The following is a 17,205-nucleotide window of genomic DNA, read 5'->3' on the forward strand; positions in this document are numbered from 1 at the left end:
GCTGCTAACGAGAAACAAACATACTAAATCAGGTGGATCGTTTGTGTTATTCGGTGCCCTTTAGCACCTTGCTGAAGTTGTAACTGCTTGTCAAGCTGGGAAACTTTTGAATAAACAGACTTGGACAAACAGTGCAATAACGAGCTGTGCTATGTGTAGGTACTGGAAATGTCTAATTAAAGGAGGACAAACACCTGCTCAAGAGCACACACACAATATTTGTCAGACGTGTGTATACAAACACACAGAGGTACTATGCACATTGAAAACATATGCTGTACAGACAAACGCACACACACACGCCTACGCGTGTGCACACACACACATGCTCTCACAGAAAAGCACACACCTCTCCCACAGACACCACGAGAGTCCAATAATGTCTTTTACTCCCTGGGCTTTTATCTCTACTGTGACTTCATCATGGGGTGCTGCGCCCTCTGATCAGCAGCTCTATGTTCGTCGGGGGTCCTGTCTCTAACATGTCACTGACTCCCCGCCCCCATGCTGCTGGTGAAACTTTAATAAGGCTGCGTGACAAGTCAGGTGGTGGAGGCTAACGGAGAGTGACCGTTTAGCTAGCTGGGCTGAGACACAGCCAGCCGTGGCTCTGGTTGTCACATGTTTAAGATAACGGAACGTTGGCCTCCCCACCGGGTCCATCTGTGTGACACACACACACACACACACACACACACACACACACACACACACACACACACACACACACACACACACACACACACACACACACACACACACACACACACACACACACACACACACACATTTGGATGATGGATGGATGGGTATAGATGATTGGATGGACAGACAGATAATATTTGTCTATTTATCATGAGAACTGAGAAGTGTCCTTTGAGGAACCGGGCCATTGACTATAGACTATATTTATCATCTATTTATCATGTATATTATTATTATTATCCAGACTGTCCCTTTAAAGCAGTTTTTCCTTAACAACAGCGGTATGTGCGAGAAGACTCACGTTCTCCCGGGGAGAGACATTTTACAATGAAAAAACCTAAAGCATGTGCCTTCATTAGAGCTATGGAACTGTTCTCTTCCTACACTCGCATAAATGCAGACCAGCCTCTCGTCTGTAGCGTAAATATAAAAAACGTTTTACCTACTCACCAAAACAAAGGCGGTTTGTGCATTCTATACATGTGGGGGGCTCAGAGTGCGTCCACTAAGGAAAGTAGGCTTTTTGAGTGGTGCAACCACTCCAAGGAACAGCAATGTCCGTGTGTCTGTGTTCACCTATCTATCTATGTGACGTTAATGAGCACCAGTATAATGAGTACCAGTAGGGGCGCTGTTTGCCAGAAACAGAGAGACACTGTTGCCTGCTAATGAGAGAGAGAGAGAGAGAGAGAGAGAGAAGAGAGAGAGAGAGAGGAGGGGGGGGGGGAGAGGGGAGTTGCACCACTCGGTTCACACGGGTGTGATTTTTAATTACACAAACCGCCTTTGTATTGGTGAATAGGTAAAACGTTTTTCTGCTACAGAGGAGAGGCTGGTTTGAGTTTCATGCGAGGGCTAGAAGCAAAGAGTGGCAGAGCCTTAATGCAACAGCAGCAAGAGCTTTAAGAGCAGACCAGAGAGCAGACCAGAGCTAGTAAGCGGTATACAGTACATGTGCATTGGTTGAGTAAACATTGAACAAGATGATCAAGCAGTATACACTGAGTGAGTAGCCAACACCTGACGAGGTGGCAAACTCGTTAACTTGTCAATGTAGAGATTTCGCGTCATATTCTCCGAAGGCTCACGTTGCCAATGACGAGATTCTCGCCATGATGTGTTTTCAGTTGTTTACGATAGAGGGCGCTCTACCGCAGCCCGTGAATGATCCCAGGATCAACAAAGAAGTGTACACCCAGAAATCACGTGATCACAACATTTTCCAGGTGGTTTAGAATAATGCTAAAAGATTTATAAAAATCCACCTTGCTGGTGGTTTCGAGCGACAACAAGCCAAATTCAACTGCCCATAACTATGGGTCGGATTATCGCAGTGGCACAGGTTTTTTTAATGACTCTACAAGACTTTTAAGTCTTTCAAAGTGAAAACGCTCTGAAGTCTTTTTATAATTGTGGATAATTGCCTAATCTAGTTGAATACCCCATAGGTATATTGGTTTAAAGTGCTTATGTCGCTTATTCTGGGCATGTTTTCTTAGACCTGGTTGCTTATTTCTCTCACAAAATCTGCCAACACTGAGCACGACCCTCAGATTTCAGCTGTTGCCTTAATTGGGAAGGGCTGGTTGTGTGGGAGTTGGGGCTACTGCTTTGCCCCCCCCGAGGACAGCATCCTCCATCCTGTGTGGATCCATTAGACTTATGCACAACATTTGTGTAGTCACAACCAGCCCAGAGTCTAATTAGTTTGTCTCGGGCCAGCTCTGACCGCTTAAATTAGGCATCAACAAACCACACTTGTCTGCCTGTGCTATTAACTCATTTTGGATTAAAAAAAATATATAGAAATCAGTTTTTCTCCTCAGTTAGTCTTGCCGCCATGACTGTCACAATTATGAATGTGAAATGAATGTGAGCTGAAAACCACAGAGAAAAATGTCTTTGGTTGGACAATATGACCCTCTCAACAGCCTTGTTTAAAAAAATGATGGACCGATTACAGGTGCACCTGCACAAAATGCCCGTATCCTACAGTGCTTACAGAGCCCATGGCTAAGAGCACTCTGTGTTTGGCACACCATCAGCCATTTTACAAAAGCTCAAGGGCCAGCTCTAACAAAAGACCCTAATTACAGCAATTATCCATTCGATGATAACAGGTCAACCACCTGTATAGCCCTTCTCAATCTGCGCCACATTTCACCCTCTCAGTTTACAGCACAGTTCCAACGGGGGTCCCACACAGGGATTAGTATGCACAAGAAAAGTGGCACAGCTGTGGCATTTATAATCGATATCCTCCGGCAACATGAATTATGGTAATAAGCTCAGTCAGGTGGCAGGCGGTAAGGCAGGCAGGCGGCACATGCAGATGTAGACCCCCAGAGGGGACCCAAAGCAAATGAGGTGTGCCTGCCTGGAGGTGCGGCCGGCTTCATCTGCGCCTTGAAACAACAGCGCAGCTCCTCTCTATGTCCGATCGATCACCTACAGACACCCCAGAGTCTGTGAGGGGTATCAGTGGGACAATGAGGGAAAACTGATGATAAAGGGATAGAATGAGAGGAGTAATGATATATTAGTGTGTGTGCGTGTGCGTGTGTGTGCGTGTGTGTGTGGGTTGTGTATTTGCATGCATTTATGTGTGGGGGGTTCGTATAACATATAGGGACATAATTGCCTCTTCTTGCTGTTCTTAATCATGACGACCATACAGGGAGCCATTCTGCAAATAAACCAATCAGAGGTGGTACTGACGGAGTAGGTAGGGTTAGTGAGTGAGGATGACAGGGGCAGGGCTGGCTGGCTGGCTGTGTGCCCCTCCCCCCCCCCCCCCCCCCCCCCCCCCCCAAATGCCTGCCTGTCACTTTCTCCCCCGTTCTGTCACGTTCCGCAAGCCAACCAAAATGTTCTTTTTTTTAAAGTCCAGCAATTACTCATACAGGAGCGTGGATGAGCCCTTACACTGGCGGCATGCCAAAAGTGGGTGTAAAGCGCATTTCCTAATCACTCCTGCTTAGTCTCTTCATGAATAGATATTACATTTAAGAGCCCATGCAGGCTCTGGAAAAACTGTCATGTTTATTCTCACGAATATAATTTACCTGGGAATGTGTGGAGAGATATTATCCACAATTCAGTTCTGTGACTGGCCCCTGCCATGGGATTTGTGTGTGTGTGTGTGTGTGTGTGTGTGTGTGTGTGTGTGTGAGAGAGAGAGAGAGAGAGAGAGTTGCATGTGCTGCATCCTGCGTGTGTTGCACGTGCGTATGTGTGTGTGTTGCGCGTGCCCATGTGGGTGACTGATTATTTGCATGTTTGTGCAAGGATGTTGAATTTGCTTAATGGGTTTGTGCATGCACATTCTAATGTGTGTGTGTGTGTGTGTGTGTGTGTGTGTGTGTGTGTGTGTGTGTGGTGTATTTGCATCCATTTATGTGGCGCATAGTGCATACACATTATTTTGTTTTGAGACAAAAATAAAGCAGTTCCACCTTCCATCCCAACTTCACTTCCTCCCTCACTTCACTTGCCCTTAACATCAGCCAAAACAAGCTGAACTCCCTGTTGAGCAATTCAATATCTCTCTCGCACACACATGCACGCACGCACGCACACACGCATGCACACACGCACGCACACGTACATGGCTCTGAAGACACCTTCTAATTCGATTGATGTTTGCACAAACGGGTCTCCTATTAGGGTAAGTGGTGCTGAATGGGAGAGTGAGTTATTGTCACATTACTGCCCTGGGAGACTGAGAGGGGAGAGATGGCTTTTGTTGCCAGTGTTTAATGAAGTGTTGTGAATCAGTCAGGCGTATGCCAACGAGGTCCTATGACCGATGCCACGCGTCATACAGGAGAGAATGCACGCAGGGTTAAAACATGGGGACTCATTGATGCTGTAGGCCAGGGCTTCCCACATAGGGCCTCATTCGCCTCTGCAGTTCATTGGAGCGACCTGTATCGCAGGGAGTCGAACGGAAGGCGGAACTGGCCGGAAGTGTGCAGGAAGTGCGGAAGGCACGCTGTCACTCAAGTGACTACTGGCCAATCACAGCACATTTATTGGCATGAGGAAACAAAAACATTTACATTGCCAAAGCAAGTGCGTCTGGGAAAGAGGGAGTTCCACCTCTGATTGGCGTACCGAACGTCCACTCTGTGACGCACAGCTGCGTTCACTTCCCTGTAAGACGGTGCCCGCGATACAGACGCCCCAGAGCCGAAGGAGACATCCATCTTTCCCAGCACTGGTTTTGTTAAAGCAGTCTCATCACATGTGGGCCAACACAACAGGTGCAAACAATTAACTTCCTTGTATGCGAGACAACCACTAGCGGTCCTAAATGACCAATCATAGGAAACAGTAGGTTAGGGTTTCAATATATGAACATTCAGTGAAAGTAGCAGAGCTATAAGCTCTCAGCAGATTGTGTTTAAGTGCATTGTGAGGTTGTAAAGCAGCAGTATTTTCAGTGAAGAGATTTGGTGTAGAGGGGTGAAAAAAGCAGAGGAGACCAAGTAGAGCCCTGAGGTACCCCAGTCAACTTAGTGCAGTAGTATATGGAACTGGTTAAGACCTCTGTGAACAAATGTGGCACACTGCTGGCCAAAGAATGAAGCCAGCCAGAGACTAAAAGAGAGATGTCATGCTCTTAGAGTGTACTAATAGAACCAAATGGACCACAGGTCCACTGCATTTGGTTCCATGTAATACACTCTCAGAGACAGAGTTAAAAATATATTACAATATCTGCTCCCTTGCATCACTTTTGCTGTCTAGCTCTCAAATGTACACCATCTGTCACAATGAAGACAACAACCTAAGTAAGTAGTCCATGTGGCCCTATTGTGACACTAGTGGCAAAGCCAACCCTTGATGCCAGATCCCAAGCAAGGAGGCATTGGGTACCATTTTTATATCCTTTGGTCAATCTCAGGGCAGACACTCTAACCACAAAGCCACTGAGCTAGCCAAGACAAGTACAATATGAGTGGACTGTATAAAATATGAAATTAGGCAGTGCCAAGTAGCATCACGGCAGTTTTACAATGTCAAGCATAATTCCTCTAGTCTAAGCACTAAGTCACGGCAGCCTGAGCATTGTTGCTGATGACAGCTGTGCAGGATTGAACCATTATTATTAAGGCACAACCCCACCCAACATATATGCATATATATACAACGTATTTGCATTTAAAACGTTCAAATATGGGAACCCATCTGCAGATTATTTTTACTGATATTTCTGAATCTGTCTTGAGAGATTAAAAATATTCTATTAAAATACACCAAATTAAGGTGCTGTCAGATATGCTATGGCAATCACTGAAAAAACATTGTGAGCACGTACATTTTACAGTTTACAGTTTTGCAAGATGGGCGTGTGGGAGTTAATATTCATGACTGTTTCATATGTCATATAAATGGTGTGATGCATGGAACAAATATAATCAAATTCTTTATATGGATGATAAAATTAATAATCACAATATCACCTCTGACAGACTAAAAGGTTTTTTCCCCCCAACTTTATCTGAAATGAGAGCTTTAGTTCATCAGCCATAATAAGAGAGATAAACACATCCACCTGGTGAATAATGTGGGGTTGTTGAGCTAGTCTATGGTGCTGTGCAAAAAGTGGTAATTATGTATTTTCTCTCTTTCAAGATGCTTGAGAAAAACAGAATGAAGACAGAGTGAGCCGTTTGTCTCCACCGCTACACTCCCACACCTTGTCAAATACCAATACCAGTACCAAGACACACACAGAGGTAGGGCTTGTATGTGCATATTTATATATGTTCACATGCACCTGGACTATGTGAGTGTGTGCATGCATAAGGCTTGCAGGCAGCTTGCCTGTGATATTCATGGGTGTGCGTATACCTGAATGGCTGTTTGTGGATGCATTCGTGAGTATGGGTATACGCAGGAGTGGGTGTATTCTGAGCACCAGCGCTGGCAAAGCTTCACATGAAATAAGCCTTCATTCCTTTTCTTAGTCCAACTCCATTCAGCAGCTCTTCCCATGGGGGGCGGGCGACTATTGTAAGCCTGCATGCCAATTCACACGATTACCCCCGTTGCTGCATACCGCGTCCTTTCGGTGGAGTGAAAGTATTAACCCAAGAGTGTGGGGGCATTGGTGGCATCACAGATGGGGCTAATCTCATTAGCATGCTGCTGTTGTGATGGGCACTGGGACATCTCTGTCAGAGCTCATTACTGACAACAGGTTTGGGCCACATGAGATCTCCCAAGTACTGTCAAACGCACACAGGAGCACGCAGAGAGAAGTGTATGTGTGATACACAGACAGACTCAGACACATGCAAATCCACATCCACACCCAGATGTCAGTGACACAGATGCAAACTCACAGCACAGTCACAGATACACATGCACAGAGAGATATAGATTTATTTCACATACAATTTCAGCCAGTGATACACACACAAGCATGCATGCACACACACACAAACACATCATGAGATATAGTGATAGATATACAAGCACATATATCCCACACAATACAATGACAGAAATAATACAAATACACACACAGACAGCGAAGCACATGCTTACACAAACACTGAGATGATTTGGTGAAACCAGGAGCTAAACCTATGTTGAAGTTCTTTTTGACACCGTATTTGCCATTGAGGAAACCAATCTATTTAAACATTTTATGTGGCCCCAAAACTGAAGGCTGCAGCACCAATGTGCTACTATATCAAACTACATGCAACCATCTTTTAGTCTACTAACCTACAATCAACCTTGCATTAGTAGGCCTACAAGGAATCTCTGTGGAAACACACAAGAAGAGACTAAAGAGCAACGGTGTCATTAGCCTAAAAAAAATTGTGACACAGTCTTAATACAGAGTATACATTAGGCTGTCTGTCTCTCTATTCATCCATCCATCCATCCATCCATCCATTCCTATACTGTTATATTGTTCCAATTGTTGTTGTTTTTATGTTTGACAAATAAAACACTTTCTCAAAAATCAAGTGTTATATTTCTCAACCATGCAACAACCAATGTTGTGCCATGTTCCACAAGACTGTGCTAACAATACAATTGACAATACTTGTTGACAAGTTACATTACAAGGTGTCAGGTTTGATTCTCGCCGGGGACGCTTTGGGCACTGGGTGCCAGTTCTCTCTTGGGGTTGGCGAAAGGGACTTTCTGTGTGGGGAGTTTGCATGTTCTCCCCATGTCCCCTATATAGGGTAGGTATCCTCACAAAAAACATGCAATAATCCTGGTCTCTATACTGCCTCCCCAGCCTGATGGAGGGGCTTGATGGAGGTGAAAGGAACTGGTTGGAATAACGTGTTCCTTAAACGCGATCATTGTTCCAGTACCAAGGTCAGGTGACCTCACCAAGACGGACAACTACAGTACATCTAGACCCTCTACTGAGAAACTCACAGAACGGATTCCACCCGGAGCAAACAACAGGCGGGCAGATACTGGCGCCGAGGAGCTGGATAGTTAGCGGTGATCACTTGTATTGACTTCCAAATGGCTTTTGACACCATCCACCAGCCCAGGGGAAACTCATGAACATTCTCCGGGCTTACGGAGTTCCTGAGAAGATGGTTCATAATGATAGACACAAGCAACAGCCAGACTGTTGACACTAAAGACATTGATATCCATTCCTAGCGGGCGTCCTACAGGGTGACACTGGACCCTTCCTGTTCATTAGCAAACACAGGTCATAGACAAAGTCAGAGAGAGAAGGATGAGGCTGGCAGGGCCCTGTGTCAGGATGAGGCTGGCAGGGCCCTGTGTCAGGCACGTAGATGAGGCTGGCAGGGCCCTGTGTCAGGCACGTAGATGAGGCTGGCAGGGCCCTGTGTCAGGCACGTAGATGAGGCTGGCAGGGCCCTGTGTCAGGCACGTATGAGGCTGGCAGGGCCCTGTGTCAGGCACGCAGATGAGGCTGGCAGGGCCCTGTGTCAGGCACGTAGATGAGGCTGGCAGGGCACTGTGTCAGGATGAGGCTGGCAGGGCCCTGTGTCAGGATGAGGCCGGCAGGGCCCTGTGTCAGGATGAGGCTGGCAGGGCCCTGTGTCAGGATGAGGCTGGCAGGGCCCTGTGTCAGGATGAGGCTGGCAGGGCCCTGTGTCAGGATGAGGCTGGCAGGGCCCTGTGTCAGGATGAGGCTGGCAGGGCCCTGTGTCAGGATGAGGCTGGCAGGGCCCTGTGTCAGGCACGTAGATGCAATGCGGCACTAGCCTGGCATGGCCAGACTAATATCACTGAATGTCTGTGTGGAACCTCTATTTCCAAGAGGCGGATTAAACAAATGCCTCTGTTAATAAACCCGCCCCATTTCGCATACAGGCCCTGATTGGTGCCGTGCCCCACAACTTTGGGGAAGTGAAATCCAATCACAACTGAGCGGGACCAGACTAATCTGCAGAGGGATTTTTTTATTTCTTTGCACTGGAAGATTTGTCTGTTTTCCAGGCGGCACAACAGCTTATATAAACATAATACAACATTGTAGAGCTCAAGACCCTGATGCTACTGTAGATAGGCAAGTGTGGAGGGCAGCGATATAATAATATTCATTTTAGAAAAAACTAAAAATCTGAGACGTTTCTATTCCCTCCAGATAAGACAGTGAAGGAGAGACAGACGAAATAGGACAAGCATGAAGGGACAACATGCAACACAAGTCTGTGCTTTTCTTTGCATGCAACCTGCATTTGTATCGTATGAGAGACTAAATCCCATAGGACCTCGAGGACATACAGTGGGTGTGGCCTAGACATACAGTGGGTGTGACCTAGAAGGACAGTGGGCGTGGTCTGGGTGTGACATCATCATACATGCAGAGATAACAATAACTTTGTCAGAACATTGGAAACTGCTGCACCAACCAACATGATATGCATTACTTTACTTTTGTCATTCTTGTACATCAAGTCAACTTCTGACAGTGCTGGGAAACAACGGACCTATAATGTGATGTATATAATTAAGGTTTTGCTTACACTGGGATGTATAATTAAGGTTTTGTAATTACTCTGCGATGATCCCATGAGGGATATAGTCAGATAATAATATAATAAGAAAATAAATTGACTTAATTCGTTCACTCAGCTGCTCATTCATCCGTGCGTACGGACATGCACGCACGACAAACGTGCATATTGCCATTTGCCACGCACAGACACACAGACACACAGGAAGGAAATAAAGACTGTTGCCTGTTGCTGTCAAATGTATAGAAACAGAGGCTCATGTATCAGGTACAGCTAGTATCTTTACCTCAAACTATTTCTCATCTGCACACACAATGAAAAGAAACTAGTGCACGAGATTGGTTAATTAGTAGAACGCCAGAACACAAGAAAGCCTGCAAGATATTTCAAATCTCTGGAACAAAATATTTTGAGATGAGGATCCGCAGCCAAATACATATCATTTTGGACTGGAAAAGTGTTGAGCACCAATGACATAGCAACACGTTTTCTTCCTCCAGAAAACTGTTTGTAGAAGGTTTGGGTTAAGGCAGTATATTCAGCACCCACAGAGAGGGACTTTTAGATCTACAGACAGACAGCTAGAGATCTGATGTTAGACATAGAGACAGACAAATGAGTGTCACAAAGACACAAGAACATTTCTGTCCACAGGCTAGCGGGTGGACAGATAGTTACAGTAGAGAAGAGAGAGAGAGAGAGAGAGAGAGAGAGAGAGAGAGAGAGAGAGAGAGAGAGAGAGATTGGGGGTAGAGACAGTCTATATACAGACAGACAGGCAGGCAGAAAAAAAGGGCAGACAGACAGGAAGAGAGCAAACAAACATACCGGTAATCCACATAATGCCAGCCAGCCAGACAGACAGACTGCTTGAACAGTGATAAAGCGAAATGGGAGACATGTCAGACAGAGATCCTTCAAAGAAACATGCAGGCTGGTAGGTAGATGGAAACCAGCAGGCAGGCAGGCAGGCAGGCAGACATGACGCACGCACGCACACACACACACACACGCACACACACACACACACACACACACACACACACACACAGGGGGACTGACAGGGGGACTGACAGGGGGACTGACAGTGTCAGACTCACCAGCAGCAGTAGTCAGTCCTCCAGGGTTGGCACTCGTCTCCTCCATGTCCACCCTGCAGTGGTCCAGGTGTTGGATGCCGTCCTCCATCTGTCTGCCCTTCCCTCCTCCTCCTCCTCCTCCACCTCTCCTCCCTCCACCGCCACGAAATGCCACCGTCCAGTCCAGCTTTCCCTCGCAGAGGAGAGACCAGATGAAAAACAGAGAAAGACACGCACAGGGAGAGAGAGAGAGCTGTTCGCAAGATAGCGATCTTCTCTCTTCTCCTGCGCTCGCTCACTCGCTTTCCTCCCTCTCTCTCTCTCTGTCTCTCCTCCCCTGTACCTCATGGAGCGCTGGCGGGGCAGGCAGGAAAAGACGGCTCTCCAAACTAATACAGGAGAGAGAGAGATGAAGAGAGAGCGAGAGGGGAGGGGGAGGGGGAGGAAGGGATTGAGAGGAGGATTTCAGAGGAGGTGGAGGGAGATCAAGAAAAGAGCGAGAGAGAGAGAGAGAGAGAGTGAGTGAGTGAGTGAGTGAGTGAGTGAGTGAGTGAGTGAGTGAGTGAGTGAGTGAGAGAGAGAGAGAGAGAGAGAGAGAGAATTAGATGGAAGCAAAGAAAGATGGTGAGATGGATAGAAGGAGAGAGAGTCGGAGAGAGTGAAAGAGATGGGGAGAGTGATGTGGGGAGAGAGCAGGGAAGAGTGGTAAGGGAGAGATTTGGGGAATGAAAGAGAAAGTGGGACAGAATTGATGTTATGTGCGATACACTCTGTATCCGACATGCACACACACACACACACACACACACACACACACAGCAGGGGTCCTTCTGATTTCTGAATACTATATTTTCTCCCCTTCTCTCTCTCTCTGTCTTGCTCGCTCCCTAGAGACAATAAGAGAACTAGAAAAAGTGCCCTTCCAGGCACAGGTCTCCACCAGGTTATCCACAGATCCGTGCAGTTAGAGGTAAAAACACTTTTCGGCCAGTTATAGCGCCACCTTGAGGCTGAGTTGAAATTGTTCATGTGGCATTTCGTCCTCGGCCTAGTGGGAATGTGGGTGCACAATTTCACGGAAATCACGCGATGTGTTCATGATTTGCAGCATTTTGTTTGAAACTGAGCACTCCTGTGAACTTTGGAAGCCAATCTTAACCAATCAGGATGGAGTCTGATAAATCTGAAAGACCCGTTTCGTTGAATGGCTCTAGAGAGACTGTGTACCAATTTGCGTGATGTTTGGACAAAATCTGTAGGTGTACTGTGCAAAAACTTGTTTTGCACAAAGCGGCCTCCTGGTGGCGCTATAACAGGCCGTTTTGGAAAGTTTGGGGCAGAGGTTCATGGTTGGCATCCAGGGAGTGTGTGTGCAAAATATGGCATCGACCGGGTTAACGGTGGCCGAGATTAGTACGTTTTTGCACAAAGCGGCCTCCTGGTGGCGCTATAACAGGCCGTTCTGGAAAGTTTGGGGCAGAGGTTCATGGTTGGCATCCAGGGAGTGTGTGTGCAAAATATGGCATCGACCGGGTTAACGGTGGCCGAGATTAGCTGTTCACGGACACACGGACGGACACACGGACGGACACACAAACGGACGGACGGAGTGCAAAACATACTCTCCCCACATGCCTTCGGCCTGGTGGAGACAATCAGTGAGCTGAGCTCCATGTGGAAAAGCCAGCGCCATGCAGCAGGTGATCCTGGGGCATACATATGGTGCAAGGATGCACACACACACACACACACACACACACACACACAATCAGTAATCACTTTTTTTGTGATTATAGGACCTCTAAGAAATCCGCCCTAAGCTCATCCCTCTCTCTCATCCTGCTACTCTCCCTCTCGCTACACATTAGATCTTTATTTGTTACTCGGGCCACTCCTTGCAACCTTTCCTACAACTTTTGTGGAGGTTATTTGGCCACTAAGGCCACCGTGCTGAGGAAATATCTAAAATCAATGTTAATGTATGTATCCCCTACTGAATGGAGAGGGCATCTGTGGACTGGACACTGTGAAAAATGACAATCAAAAAGATGCATCTGTAGCAGCCTTGAAATCACATAGAAGACAAGTCAAAAGCACGGGTGACTCGTTGAAATGGGCTATGTGACGACACTGACGAGCATGCCGGCATGAGGGAAGAAGTGAGGGGACATTGGTGGGCGCGCCGGGGGTAGTTCCCAAGAAGAGTTAAATCCATAACTTATTCTGACCCCTCCCTGAAAAACTGCACTTACCGTATTATGGACTTAGTGTGGATCTCAACTCTTGATTAATGAACTATAACTATAAGCACTACATACAGTAGCTCTGGATAAAGACCACAATGTAAATGCTGAAGTAATTTTCAGACTTTCGACATTGAAGCTTAGAGTGAAAGTTGCATGAAACATTGCATTGCATCACTTAATAATAATAAGGTACTAGTCACTTAGTTACGCCCTAAGGGCGAGGTCGGGTGCACACATCCGCCCGGGTGACGGCAGACGGCTGGGTGAGCGCTGGCGCTTTGGCATGGGGGGTCAGATCAACATATGGAATTAATTCTGTACTGGCCATATATGGAGCGTGTCTTGAGTGTACAGTGTTTGATGAGGTCAGATCAATATAAGGAATGTCAGAACAGGAAGGATGGGTGGGGAGGATCAACATACTGTATGGAATATCAGGTCAGCTCCATATACAGTATGGAGATCTAAGGGTTTGAGGTCAGATGTAGAGTTGCTGGCCGGCTCCATATATGCAGATCTAGGTGATGATCCAGTCTTCTCCATGTATGGTCAGCCAGTGTTAGATGAGGTCAGTGTCGTGATCTTCATATATGGAGATGGCCACATATGGTGGCGTGACGTGACACAAGGCACCATATGGAGATCCAAGGGTCTTGTGATGCCACGTAATGGCAACACTTGATTTTTGCAGCCCGAGCAACCACAGATTTTGTGAGTTAGTGTGTAATGTGGGAGGTCTGATGTGAGTCAAGAGTCAGATGCAGGATCAAGGGTTTGACACACGGTGGCGCCCCTCGTTTTATTTCACACAAAGGAAAATAAATGCCACTTTACATCAGAGTTATTCATGCATCAACTTTCTTTCACGTAGTCTGGTGTCTTCAGGAAGGTTTCCCACTGCAGAGGACGAGAGAGCCGATATGCGAGACACGCTGCCCGTCAGTCAGCGTCTTGGGTGAACCAGCCAGTGTCACAGCTAAGTTCAAGTGTCCTTTATATAGCGCGCGGCTGACAGGTCGCGGCTGCCGCTGATTACTAATGCGGGTGGCGGCCGCATTAGGCGCAAAGGACCATATAGGGGTCACCCTGGGCAAGACCTACGCTGAAAAGACTATCAGCGGAAGTTGCGGGATTTTAGCGGAGGTATTGGCCAAGGAAATGACTTTGATGCTTTACAAATCAGTTTACATTCTCCGTGAATGAAACAAGTGTTGTGATTGGTCGGAAAATATCGTATCCGGGGGAAATACATTTGACGGATGTTCCGGAGGATACATCCGCCGATAGCTTCTCTGCCTTACGTTGTGACCAGGCTTTTCTTTTCGCAGATAAGTAAGCCTGGGACCGAGGCTACGCAGGGGTAGTAGACCGCCTCGATGACGAGTCCGTGGGCGGACCTACAGTAGCTGTCTTCCGTGTCGGTGAGGTCGGTGTTTGGCTGGTTGCCATGGGAACGCACCCATTAGTCTGGTGGTACCGTGGTGAGACTCCACAGTACGTACAGTATAAATAGAGATTCTCACCTGGGCATTCATCATTGCGCCATTGCTCATAGGCACAGCTGCATCCGATTCAGCAGCCCTCAGTTGGATACTGAGGGCAACAAATGCTGTGCAATAATTGCTTATCACATACCCATAGCCTCATTTATTAACAAAGACAACAAGACTATAATTTAGTATGTGAGCAACACTTTGATTGAATAAATAGATTACTGTCAGCGATAGACTATCGTGGGGAATGACGGATTGCTAGCTGTCTGTTTTTCTTCCCTGCTCCGATTTGGTTTTTTTGTGCCGAGATAAACGACAGTTTCTCCTCAGTCGTGAATTTTACCACATTATCTGCTGCTTGGTGGGCTGTGTCTGATGTGGTGAGTTCTTTCAGCAGTGAGCTCATTCACAGTGAAAGTTTAAGGTTTATACTACAATGTTTTGTATGGTGAGCTTGTAGATTAAGTCATATCATATTAAATCTAAATCAGACGTATAAATCAGGCATTTAAAGTGCAGTAAGTTATTATTTTTTTTAATTGTAAAAATAAGTTGAATAGCTCTATATCCTTATGTAATAATTACTATACATTGTTTGTTCAGTAGCAGGGGTCTCTCCAGCTCTCTAGTAAAGACAAGATACATTTTGAGGCCGGGATACCAATTTTATCCAATCAGGAGATTGAGGTGAAAGAACTCATACAGGATATGGAATAAACAAGTCAAATTGGAAGTGATGACGAGAAGTAATGAGCAGACAAAATTGGAACAGGACAATTTATTTAAGTTGATAAATGGGCACTCTCTGTCTCTCTCCCGATTGGATGAAATTGGCAGCCCACCTGAGGCTGAGAAAGTATTATGACCCCTGTTCATAAACACAACAAACTATATAACTATGATTACTCTGATAATATTATAGAGCTTTAACATATTAACAAAAATCTGCTACCTTTAACTTGAGCTAGAGGTGACCATTCAGTGCAAGCTAAGCTTATCACCCTTGAATTGGCCTATTTGTCATACACTCACCCAGGGCAAATAAAAGCTGGGTATGAGAAATGGTGTTCCTAATGCGAAATATATGACGGTAGATGAACGAGTCATCAGCCTGAGCTACGTAGAGATCGTCAGCTCTTTGAGAATCAGATTAATAAGACTAATAAGAATAATGTCAGAAATAAGAGGACAACTTCCTACCATGTTTAGATGTGTGGCCATGTTGAGAGGCCGGCAGGCAAAACAGAAATCAATCAACTAGATAAAGTGCCCCTCGGGGGACAGGTCTCCACCAGGGCAGGTCAGGTTGTGGCCTCCTGGTGGCGCTATAATAGGCCAATGTGAAAAGGGTGCCATTTCTTCTTATGCCTTGGATGGCAATTGGATGATTTGAGGCATTTTGTTCCAAAAATGTGTTTTGCTAAATTCCACCTGTTGGTGGCGCTATAACAGGTCAATGTGAAAAGGGTGGGATATACTCCTCAGCCTAGTAGGAAAGTCTGTGAGATATTTCACGTAAATTGCACGCTGCGTTCTTGATTTGAGGCTTTTTGTTCAAAACAGGCCAGTCCTGCAAACTTTGAAAGCCAATGTTAGCCAATTAGGATGGAATATGAAATATCCATCCTAAATAGTGTGAAACGATTTGCGGAAAATTTGGACAGAATCTGGAAAAGCAATGTAATTTTTTTTTTCCAAAAGTCGGCCTCCTGGTGGCGCTATAACAGGCCGTTCTGGAGAATTTGGGGCAGTGTGTGTGCAAAATTTGGCATCGACCGGATTAACGGTGCCGGAGATGCTGGTAACAGACAGACGGACGGACAGACACAATCACACACACGGACGGAGTGAAAAACATACTCTCTCCCGATGCCTTGAGACAATGGAGGTGGACATTAACTACATCACCCATTTAGTAGCCTACATTGAAATTGAAAAACTTAATAAAGATGTTATGAGAATGCCATCCAACACACACACAACACCACACCACACCACACACGCATACGTACACGTACACACACAGATGAAGAAATAAAGAAAAATCATACTGCTTTCTTTCATATTCATTTTTGTGTTTTTCCATTCAGTATCTATTATATATTAGAGAACTTGTACCCAACACATGGCAAGAAACCCAAAGCCACAACAGCTACGTCGCTATTGCAACACCCACAACACCATCTTACACACTACACCCACACACACTCACACGGCAGTGACGTCACACACTTACCTTCGCAGTGTCCGGGACCTATCTCCTCCTATCGCGCCCAACGCCAACACTCGACACCACCCGCCAAAAAAACTTCATTGCAGTGCCACCAAAGATGCCTCCCGTCCACACTCACGGCGGCAATGCATTTGTTTACTACAAACATTATCGCCCGAAGCACCCACACCCCCGGAACACTGTTGCCCTTTCACCACGCTAAATTCGCCAGGTCTATGCAAGTGAGCACAAATTACATGTGAGAAAATTCATTCACAAGCCCACAAATGCCATTCAAATGCCATTCAACACACACTACGACTCGCTTACAATTCGCAAACCTGGCAACACTCTTCTCTTCTAATAGGCCCACACTAGCTCTCAGAATCTGATTCTGATCTCCCGCAGGAGAAGAGAAACGAGGAAGGGGAGAGGAATTGTAGCCTCACGATTTTGCTTATTCCTTCTAAATCTCTGTATTTAAAA

At 46.1% G+C, this 17,205-nt stretch overlaps 2 protein-coding genes across 3 annotated transcripts in view; one reads left to right on the plus strand and one right to left on the minus strand.

The window, feature by feature from the left end:
* inpp4b (inositol polyphosphate-4-phosphatase type II B) overlaps window positions 1-10,885 on the minus strand; it is a 245,706-nt gene extending 234,821 nt beyond the window's left edge. Inside the window, 1 exon segment of the mRNA XM_083765321.1 lies at window positions 10,790-10,885. Within this exon segment, the coding sequence (XP_083621447.1) occupies window positions 10,790-10,877 (88 nt within the window). The 5' untranslated portion in view covers window positions 10,878-10,885.
* Window positions 1-17,205, plus strand: part of smarca5 (SNF2 related chromatin remodeling ATPase 5) — a 342,548-nt gene that overhangs the window by 73,652 nt on the left and 251,691 nt on the right. The gene's annotated exons all lie outside the window — the stretch shown is intronic.

Source organism: Protomyctophum parallelum (genome assembly GCF_964188405.1).
Source record: "Protomyctophum parallelum genome assembly, chromosome: 5".
Taxonomy (NCBI): Eukaryota; Metazoa; Chordata; class Actinopteri; order Myctophiformes; family Myctophidae; genus Protomyctophum; species Protomyctophum parallelum.